The 11,336-nt window shown below is 45.3% G+C and overlaps 1 protein-coding gene across 1 annotated transcript in view; it reads right to left on the reverse strand.

The window, feature by feature from the left end:
- ILF2 (interleukin enhancer binding factor 2) overlaps positions 1-9,468 on the reverse strand; it is a 32,798-nt gene extending 23,330 nt beyond the window's left edge. The window contains exons 1-5 of the mRNA XM_086947564.1: positions 9,300-9,468; positions 8,453-8,509; positions 7,385-7,427; positions 7,151-7,255; positions 6,878-6,955 (exon numbers count right to left, since the gene is read on the reverse strand). Coding sequence (XP_086803690.1) covers positions 6,878-6,955; positions 7,151-7,255; positions 7,385-7,427; positions 8,453-8,509; positions 9,300-9,304 — 288 coding nt within the window. The 5' untranslated portion in view covers positions 9,305-9,468. The remainder of the gene's footprint in view (positions 1-6,877; positions 6,956-7,150; positions 7,256-7,384; positions 7,428-8,452; positions 8,510-9,299) is intronic.
- Positions 9,469-11,336: the final 1,868 nt, after the last annotated feature.

An 11,336-nucleotide genomic window follows, 5' to 3' on the forward strand; every position in this document is an offset into this window, starting at 1 on the left:
AAAGGTTTGAGTATCAGGCCTTCGTTTTTGGGTCGTTAACATCTTTCATAATCGGTGCTTCGTGGCACTCGCCGGGTGAGCCGTGCTTCCAAGCGGCGTCGAAGGAATGAAATAGGAGGCGTCTCGTCATGTTTTGAACCTGTGACCTGCCTGCACGTTGTACTCACGCATGGTTACTTCTGCAAGAGGCTGACTCAGCCTTTCCTGACTGATAACTGGTACGTTCCAGCGAGATACTGGCAAAAACTGCTATCTGCTTTTTTAAAAGAAAAGAATATTATTGGAGTATGTTGACGTGTAACATCTAACAATCTTAAACTTTGCGGCAAGATTAAGTAAACCTCAGCAGATGGGCCCTCCTTCTCGGTCTCGAAGCTCTGGAAACGTTTACCGGATCATATCAGAGCACTCATTCAAGAGCCTCTTAAAAACCCAACTCTTTAAGAGACCAAATGTTGGCTGGTCTCACCTCTGTTTATTTCTTCAACATCTCTTTCCCTCACCTACCTCCGGAACGTTCCTTTTGGATCAGCTGTTTTGCACTATGCAGACATTTCATTCATTCATCGACATATCCGCAGTAAAAAAGCGGCAAGACAGTCCCAGCGCTTGCTCTGGCAACGCGCCGCAGACTGTAAACTGCATGTAATATGATTAAAAGTGTGAATCCTCTAATAGACATAATTTGCGACTATTGGGAGACTGCGATATTTGCTGGCACTGGAACTCAGGTCTTTAGCCCCCCCTTCCATGTTTGAGGCGAAGCGTTTTGTCAGCGTTATAGGATAACACACCATTTTCATTTGTTGTTTTTTTGCAGCGACCTATCGCTTTACATGACACACCATTATCTTATCCTCTGACCTCACCGTCCTTCGAATTGTAGGGTCTCACATGCTGGACTAGCCGGGACAGGGTACTAGGGCACGTACTGTACCGCAGAACCCCCACCCCCTTCTCGGTGTGTTTTCGCGGCCCTGCTCAGACACGCACCCGGGGATGGGATTTATCGCCCCGCGGGGGCCCCGTCCGTCAGAACACGGAGTTCATACCCTGCTTCCGCCTCCCGCCGGAGGCGCGTCCATAAATCAATAATCAGCTGATGGATGGCTCGGAGCGCGGCGCGCTCTCCCTGCAATCCGCTCCAGACGGAGCGGGAGCGCCCGGCCTAATGCAAAATGCATGAGCAGTTTACCAGACGGAGGAAAACATGGAGGAAGGAGCGAGGGGGAGGTGAGCAATCACCGTGAAGCAAGTTAAATAAAAACAGAGAGAGGCTTTTCTTAAAACCGCCCGCTTGCATCCCCGGGGGGCGCGCGATAGCGCAGAGCGGAGCCTGGGAATCCTGACGCGCTGCCAGCGGCCCGCCGCCCCTCCCCCTCTCTCGCGCCCTCTTGCACTGGGCGGGCAAGGCATCGAATCAGAGCGCGGCTCTCGGGACAGGCCTACTGCAAACGGCCAATCAGAGCGCGCCTCCTGTCAACAGAGGACCAATCAGGTCGCGGCCCCTTCGTTTCTCTCGCTTCAGCTTCTGATCACTTTCAGGCCCCCGGGCCGCAGCGGTGAGAACACGGGGCAATGCCGGGTGGGCACCGGCTCTTCAGTTAGTTAACAATCGAGGTGGCCACTCGATCGGGCCATAACAGGACAGCGAGGAGGGGGGAGGGGGGACGGCGGGAGGAGGGACACAAGGCAGGACAGCAGCAAGCACGGCCCGGCCGGACCAGATTCGGGGGCGTTCCCGGCTTTTGGCTGACGTAGCCAAAAGCCAAAGATTCTCAGGAACGCCCCCGAATCTGGTCCGGCCATGACGGACGCCTCTCTGTTCCAATGGCTAGCCTCCATTTATGGAGCTAGCCAATGGGACAGGGGGGCGTATTCCAGAGTCACTACTGTAATCAAGAGATTTCTCTGGAGGCGGAGCTTTACAGCTCCGTCCCCCAGCGAAACCTAAAAAGGAGTCATGATTAAAATATTAAAGCCAATCTCACTCACTGCCCTCCCCTTTATGAGAATAGCCACTGTAATTCATCTACAAAACTCAGTGATTATGGCCAAGAGTGCAGCGGTCTCGAAAACCGTGTGTGTGTGATGGGGAAAGAGGACAGAGAGGGGTCATAACAGAAAGGCAGTGGAAACAGAAAGGGAGCTAGAGAAATAGGAAAGGACACAAGATAAACTTAATGGATCAAGCAGAACGTATGAGCGAGAAAGATGACAAAAAAAAAGAAACAATTAGATTGAGCAAGCTACAGAGATAAAGGTCAAGTGAGAGGGAGGGAGAGAACGATCAGAGACAGTGAAAACAGACAGCTCACAAAGAGCCCACTGCTGCCTGCAAAAGTCACTGAAGCTGGTCTTTCTGTATAATAAGCCAGGGAGAGGTGCATGCATGGTCTGCTCATTTTCAAGCACTGCACTCGTGCTTGTGGTGCTCGCCGCCACAAGCACGGATTTGTGCTTGAAAATGCGCAGAACGACGGCTAAAGGCCCGCCTATGCAGCGCATGCGCGCTGCGTAGGCGAGACCTAAAAACAGGATATGAGACAGATAGGTTAAGCCTCCATAGTGTAGTTACTGTGCTACTCTAGCAGAATATCCTGCCAATTCAAGTGGTTTTTGTCAGGGGAAAAGCAGATCGAATTGGAGGGAATTGATAGCAATCTTCAGGGCATTAGGATTTTTTTCATCACCATAGGTTTCAGAAAAATATGCTAATAAAGACAGACAAAACAGTGCTGTCTCCAACATCAACCTTCAAGGGAGCACAAGTTCAAAATCCTTTAATGTAATAGCAACACAGTTGGGCTCCTGGGAAAAAGTTAACCAGTTGCGTATGTCAGGAGTTCACACCAGGAGCACGGACAATGTGGACATGGACATCCAGAGCAGGAAATTTCTTAACTCACTGGAATGGACGCTATCCATTCAAACATTGAGAGCTATGCTGATAGTTCATTTCTGGATCTTCTGAGACGAAAGGCACTGCTCAGCTACACAGGTTCTACTGCAGGTTTCCAGACCATGAGGCTTGGGGAGTAGACACATTGGTTGTAGGATGTCTTCCTTTTCCCTTTCATTTTTCCAGAAGGTTCTCTCCAAGTTGCAGCAATAGAGCGGACCTGATCCTGGTGGTCCCTTACTGGCCACAGAGATCATGGTTTCTATTTTTGAAGGCTCTTCTCCCTCGTTGGATGCTGCCAAAGTCTCCATCGCCCTACAGACTTCGGCACTGGCCTTCTCGCTCCAACTCACTATCGGCTTGGAGGTTGAGAAGTCTGCTCTTCTAACAAAGGATCTTTTCCCTTCATTGGTGGAGGAAATTAAACAGTCTAGAAGGCCTTACACTATGAAATGTTCCTTAAAAAAGTACCTCCTTTGACACATGATGTTCTGCTGACAATCTTTCTGCAGCTTATGTAATGTTTTACACTTTCTTCTGGATGGTTTCCACTTAAATCTTTCTTTTTCATTTTAAGAGCTTAATCATTTGCAATTAGGTTTTTCTGTGTGGAGGTCAATGAAAACTCAGTTATCCAGCTTGGGACCTACCTACTCTTTTATGGGCTTTACAACATCATCCCTTTGAGCCTCTAGACACAGTAGACAGTTTCTTTACCTTACAGTGCTTTTTCTGGTGGGCATCACTTCGGCTAGGAGAACTGGGGAGCTGTGAGCCTTTAAATGCAGCCCTTCGTTCATATGATTTCTGGACGATTATATTGTTTTGAAACCTGGCAATGCCATTATCCCAAAAGTGAACTATTTTTCATAGATCTAAGGAGATTATTCTACCTTTTTTCTTTCCTTCGCCCTCCTCTCAGGAGGAAATTTTGGCTCATACACTTATAGTTAAAAGAGTTCTTCACTTATGTTACCAGGTCTCAGCAGTTCAGGAAAACTGACTCTTTATTTGCAACATATAGGCAGCCTAAATAGGCAAGAAGGCGACCTCTGACTGAATACATGGATTAAATTTACAATCTTGCTGGCCTTACAGGATATCTTCCAGTTCAGGAACTGGTCCACAAAGGGGGGGGGGGGGAGGGGGGGGCGGGCAGCCATCTTCTGGGCAGAGGTCCAAGGAGTATCATTTGAAACTCTGCAGGGCTGCTACTTGGTCCTCAGAGCATACTTCTGTCAAGCATTTATCGACGTAATAATGTTTGACTCACATTTTAATTTGGATACAGGTGTTTTGAACCAGCAGATTAATCACTTATTGTGTGTCTGTTTTCTGGAATTTGCTCTAATTAAATCTAAGATGTTGCATTACCACCACAATTCATTCCTTTCAACAAGCCGAAGGACCTTCAGCATACCAAATTTTGAATGACGAGAATGAGGGCTGTAGGGGTAAAGCCCTGTTACTTACTGGTAATCTTTATTACCCTTAGACCATCTCATCCTTGTCACAGTCATTACATCTCGCCCACCCTCCCTCCCTCCCTCCCTCCCTCATGTCAGTTCTTTGATGAGGGCTTGGATACATACAGGAGAAGCCAGGAGTGCCAGACCCTTTTTAATGGCACCCAGGGTGAGAGGGAGGGACTTTGTTTCTGTCCGGAGGCGACATCACCTCATGTCGCGATGGCAGGGACAACGTGGACTAAGGGCAATAAAGATTACTGGTAAGTTACCGGGGGTATTATCTTATTTCCAATCATCCAGCATGGGATGTAATAAAAAAGGCGCGGTGTCACTGGTCCTAAAGCACAATGCTATTGTGCTGTATGGTTAGAGGGCCCAAAGACATATTGCTTAATGTATACTCAAGTAAGCATGTACTATAAGTTTCTACTAAACATCCAGTAGGTAGGTCACTGCTTCCTAGGAAGCATGTGTTTGTATCAACACAAGTTACACTTTTTCTGCTTTCAGTCACTGATATATTTTAGACAAACATATCTATAGAAGTGTTACCCTCTTATCATACTTTGAGCTATCACCAACCTACCAATAAACATGTCACCCTGTATACTCACTTGAAGACCAAAGGCAACCACTACCCTTAGATTAGTTCATAGTATCACAAGAGATCAAGCTTCCCTCCATTACTTGCACCAATCTTCAAGTAGGGCTCCTCAAAATTCTGGGTCTTACATGGCTAATCAGTGACTTTCACAATGAAGTAACTGGCTTATTCGTTGATGACCTTAGAGGCCATATAATCATTACCCTCTCCACCCCACTCATTGTAGTTGACCTAAACCCAAACCATCAAAAACCCATCCACCCAATTGAAGGTACCCGGACACTTGCTTAGAATATAAATTCCCTCTGGCCCACAGCACCACACCCTCTTATCATACAAATGACAACAAGTACATCAGTATAGCTGATCTAAATACTGACACTAAAAGGCGCACGTCACCAAATAACACCTTGTCAAAAAAAATTCACAACCGTATACATGTATTGAACTCCACCTGTAAACATGAAGAGAAATGTGGCAGATGCCTTGACTTTAGCGCTGGATTTCTCCAAAATCACTCAAACCCCAACAGATAAACTTAAGGCCAAAAAACATGCCCTGGCTACCATCAAATCAACTCTCATATCTGTCAAATCATAACACAATTAATACCAAATATCCACTCTACCCTTACACCCTCAAAGCAATGCCAGCAAAAATACTACTATCTCCCCCAGCACATCTCCCTAACAATGGTATTTTCAAGCTGGTCACATTTATGCTGCTCAAACACTTATCACACACCATGAAGCTCTTTAACTTTTTTCTACAACCCTTAGATTTAAGCACTATTCTCAAAGGAGTCACTTATCCTGCTTACCATCTCACCCAATCAGCAACCAGATCCTAATCGCTCTAAAACTTAGGGCCATATGTATTAAGCCGTTTTTGAATCGCAAAGGCAGAAATTCGCATAATTTCGGCCTTTGCGACTCGCAAACTGCAGTTTTGCACGGTTTGGAATGTATGAAACATTCCCAATATAAGGAATCGCAAACTTGTGCGATTCCTTATTTTTCCTTAGCATTTAGGGTCGCAAATTTGCGATTCCTTAAATGCTATGTATGTAGCAATTTTAGCTAGCGATTTTTGTTTAAGGATTCGCAAATTACCACCAACTTTGTTGATGGTAACTTGCAAATTCTTCCAGAAATGCACAAATTGGCATTTTTAAAGGTGGCATATGATGCACACACATGCCCATAGGGCACGTATGTGCGCCATATGCACACACATGTTCTTTTCAGGAGTGCAGCAGGGTTCTCTTTGAGACACCCCTGCACCCTTGCAATAATTCTCAAATTGTGATTAGCAAATTGCGAATTCGCAATTTGAGAATTATTTTGCATTCATTCCTATGGGCCTCCTGGCCCATAGGAATGCATTGGTAATTATTCCTTAATTGCGAATTCGCAAATAAGGAAGCTTAAGGAATCGCAAATAAAAAGCGATTTTGTTCATACATACCATTTTGCATTTCCTAAATAGTGATTCCTTAAAATTAGCTATTTAGGAAATGCAAAATAGTTTGATGATACATATGGCCCTAAGGTACTCTCCTGCTGACATATCCTTATACTGCCAAGCTCACAAGTATCCAAACTTACCACACATCTGGACTCTTAATCAATTGCCCTCAAACACTTTCAGTTAGTCCTACTTCCTTCATCTGTACTTAAACTATTTCCCTCACTTCTATCGGGATTCAGAGTGCAACATTCTACAGAAGCATCCCTAGCTCACAAATTTAACTCAGGCTTGCAACTTACTATAATCACCAGTCTCATTCCAGGACAACACATGTCACCCTTTCTTATTTATGGACATTTACTAAAGATAGGTAAACACTTCAAAAGCAAACTAATTGTGATAATATAAAGATTGAAAGTAAAGTTAACTCACCACTTCAAAAGTTCCTGGTGCCACAATGAGATTATCAATGACATTGTTGATCTTTGTGACCAGGGAAAGTATAGATGCCTGAAGGGGGATATCAAAAGAGAAATGTAATAAACATGCAAAAATGGACACAAAATCAACTCAATGGGGGATAAACTGACAACTCATCCCAGGCCAATGAAACATACCTTCAACTGAAAGTAGTTTCCAGAGGGGTGCTATTCCTCAGGGTAATATGTCTACAATCAAGCACAGAAAACTAATGAACGGTGGTACCTGTTCTGATGGTGTGGGTGCCAAGTCCTGGTTCCTCTTCAACAATGCATCACTAAAAGGAGTCTCATCTGGAGCACTTTTCACACGAGGGAAGGCCATCTCACACTAAGGAAAAATTAATTGAAAAATAGTTAACAGTATACAGGTGCAGAAATATTCTCCAGAACCCACATTCAATCAACTCATTACAGTACAAGCACCAACCTATAATAATACTGTTGATAGATCACTTACCACATAGAAGTCAAATGGGATGTGTGGAACAAAAGGTCTAAACCTAAAAAAGAATGCAACATATGCAAGTCACTGTTAGATCAGATACAGAATAAAAATAATCAAGCACTTAGCCTTCTTAGATGCTGCAGAAACAATGTGAAATAGTTAGTCAACGTGTACACAGGTGTCAAAGAGGCATTTCATTAAGATACTTGCTGCAGTACCCCCAAATAAAACTTGGGGGTTGCTTCTTGGTTGTACGTGCCAATTCAAGATAAACTGTTACTGAATTTTAAAGCACAAGTCTTGAAACTGAATACTTGGCGTAAAGTTTGGGGTAATCAGATGGATTCTCTTTCACTGGAACCAAAAATTAACCCACGTCTAAAGTTCTCTCTTCTGGCTGCAGAAGAACGGATCCATTAAATAAAAAATATAAATAAATAAAGTGATAACTTTACCAGTTAAACTGAAAAACAAAGCAGTGGCAGCGCCACGGGACTTACAAAAGAAAAGCCTTCCTGTGGATGAAAACAGGAAATAAAGTCTACTTCGAATGCATAGACTTTCATGACTGATTACGTCTGAAGACCTCCATGTGTGGTCGCAAAAACCTTACCCAAGTGATAAAGCTCTGGGTAAGTCTACGATCCTTCTCTCTAGAAATGTAAAAAGGTGTAAACCTTTCCCAAACTGCACCCCCTCAACTAGGTATATGTAAAGTGATTTACACGTTTTCGCGCTTCTCTTCTTTATCGGTAAGGTAGCAAGCTATGAGACTGAAGACACCGTATTTGATGCAGCGCCCCAGAGATACAAATGGAGTTAGGGAGCAATAAGACAATTGAGACCAGAAGACAGATGGGTCAGGTAAATTCTGCACCAATGAAGCAGTAGGAGAATGAATTAGAGACAACAGCGAGAAGTTCGAGAGCAGGTTTAAAATATAAAAAAAGAATGCAATCTTTCCTGTGGGAAATGACCGCACCGAGTGGAATTTTAGAATCCTTTCATGAGTTAATAACTAAGGACACTAATTAAAAGGAGGCCTGTGAAGAGCATTAACCAAGCAGGACAACAACTCACCCTGCAGAAAGGCCACCCCTGGCACCGAAGCGTCCACGACCACGTCCTCTTTCGCCCCTGAAAAAAGAAAACACTGTCTCTTAGGAATGTGCCAAGTATAATGTTGGAAACTTTTGTGCGTTTACTTTCTTGAACCTAGGTGAAGAAAGATGTAAAAACAACAGAAAGGGGGCCCACTCGCCCGACTGGCCTCCAGTCCGCACCAAATTCCCACTTCTAAATATCAGCTTCCTTAACCACTCTCTTTGTTTTGCAGTTTAATACAGAGTGTACTTCCTTAAAGACATTACAGCGCTTTACAGGAGGGCCAGTGTCTGCCATTTATTGCAGTACTATACCTCTATGTTGAAAGTAGATTAGGTAGGCAGCAGTGCTATCTTAATAAATATATCCTGTAACCTTAAGACGTGTCCTGCTGCCTACCTAATCTACTTACAACACCCTATTTGTACTTTGTAAGCTTTTGTAACCTGCAAACGTCACTTTTTCCTCTTGTAATGTACCGTTTGCTACCTCTTGTATTTAGTTTGCTCACAATTGTCACTTTTGCCTCATGTAACTTAACGTTTGCCTTTGTAATTTCTTCACGTGTAACTTTCACCTCATGTATCTTTACTGTTCCTATTGTGAAGCGCTCTGACACCTTCGGGTAAAGTCCGCGCAATATTAAACGCATAAAATAAATAAATAAAATAAAATAAAAATCGCTGGATATTAAATAGAGGTCTCGATTATGGCTCCCAGTACCAACGTCTGACGCTCTGGCCTTTTATTCTCAATTACCAAACTCCTTCCTAAAAGCCTCGGCCTAAACCCGGTGGATGGATTTTTTTCCCGCCAGACTCACCTCATCGTTAGGCCGAATGCAGGCCCAGCGAGTGAAGAATGGAAGAGACCGCTGGGCTCGACACACAACGAGGAGAGAGAAACCGGGCCGGCGTCCCAGATTACAGAGGACTGCTCTAGCCAAAAGGAAGCCCAATCGTAGGCCTTAACCCAGCAGCGAATATCCAGGGAAGGAGGAGCTCCAGGCACAGCGTGACGCTTACGGCAGGACAGATGGCGTCTGCGCATGTGCGCTGAGGGTCCCTTTTCCTGACAGGTTCTTTTGGCGCCAGTGCGCCTGCGCCCTCGCGAGACCTCCTATTTTTTTAGTCGGTGTGGCGTTGTCACGGATACCGAGTAGTTGGCTTTCACCCCGTCAATAAAGTGATTTTCAACTTTAAGTTTTAAGGTTGACAGTCACGGTGTGAGCATTTGGAGAAATTAGAAACACGCGCCGGACGTGCGTCGTGAGAAATGCATGCCTCTCAACTTTTGTTTGGCGGGTAACACAACCGTTTTTAGCGGGAACCTCCAGATTGTTTTGTAACCTTATCACATTTTATCTTTCAGCCGTGGGAGTTTAAAACATACTGGCTAAGCGTGTCATTGGACATTTAAAACATGAATATATATACAATACGGGAATTGGAAAAAATGTACTCTCGGAACCCACGAATTGGGGATCATGTGTGGCCATAGGCTCTGGAAGTAGAGGTACGGGTAGTGCTGCAATACCCCCAGAAATAATCATATGCTTGAGTATACTTTTCTTGTCACATTAGCTGATCTTTCAAACACAAAGTCAAATGTCAGGCTAGGTCATCTGGCAAATAGCTGCTTAATCGATTAAAATAGAGATTGGTGTTTACTTTTAATTCTTTGACTTTAAAGAGAGAGGATTTGTTTCTAGGAGTTAGGCTCAACATCGCTGCCAGGCATGATGATACTTCAACAAAAGGGCTAATGGTCCCTTAAATCAGCCATCTTTTCTTGGCACAGCTGGAAGAAAGAACAAGCAGGCACTGCTGAATTGTCCTGGTGTCCGACAATGACACAAGGACAAATTCTGCATATTTCCTGGGTCTGCCAGATCCTACATATAGTCCAGAAGTTGCTGCCAGAATTAGGATCCGCCTACTTTCTGTAGCATCTTCCCAAGCCTGGGAGCATGCAAAAAAACATGCCGTATACCTGTGTTCATAGCTGCCAAGGTTTCTGATTGGCACGTGTGACCTTTTCATAATTTTAATGCATTTATGAATGACATTCAACGACTATGAGTTACACTTTCTCGCAAGCAATCAAGCAATGAAGTCAAGGGAAGGCTAGGTGGTACACTTGCGAATGGCCGCCATTGTGTGAGGCTCTCGCCGCCCAGCGGCTTTAATCCTTAATTATCCTGTTAATTGGTACCCCCGGGGACATTCAAGGAATCCAATTGATTGGTATGCCCCTCCGGTAGATGTAGGCAGAAACTCCACCCAATCAGTGGAAAATTGAGCCCGAGAAGCGTTGGCGAACTTTCACCGGTAGAGACCTGCGGAGCCCTGCTTACGCGGGCGCCGGCTGCGGTAGCGACGCCGGTCCGCGACTTCACACAAGGGATATAGGCAGCAAGTGGAGATTGTCTCCGAGCCCAGGGCCTTCGTCGAACCTGAAGACTTGCCTGTGCACCTGCGGCGGATGGAACGATATCTGCGGCCCCTCCCGTGCTCGCGGGGAAGGACGACTACAGGCAGACACCGGGCTGGCGGTAAGCGTGGGGCTCAACTGCTCCTGATTGGGGCGCGCATGGACTTGGTGGACCCCGAGCTCTTGCGCGTCTCTCTCCCCCGGCCCTCCCCCCCCCCTCTCTTCAGCCGTCCGCGGAGCTAAAGCGCGATATGGGAGACATCTGGCATCACAAATAAACTGTACTGTCCAATTGGCAGTTCGAGGCCACGAACACCATCACGAACCGTAGCTTACATCAAGACTTGACCAGTAGAACAGCTTGCTGGTCAGCCTACCCTATGCACGCTCACTCACCCGCCTACTTAACAGCAGGGCTTTTTTCAAC

This window comes from Lissotriton vulgaris, chromosome 12, assembly GCF_964263255.1.
Source record: "Lissotriton vulgaris chromosome 12, aLisVul1.2, whole genome shotgun sequence".
In the NCBI taxonomy this organism is placed as follows: Eukaryota; Metazoa; Chordata; class Amphibia; order Caudata; family Salamandridae; genus Lissotriton; species Lissotriton vulgaris.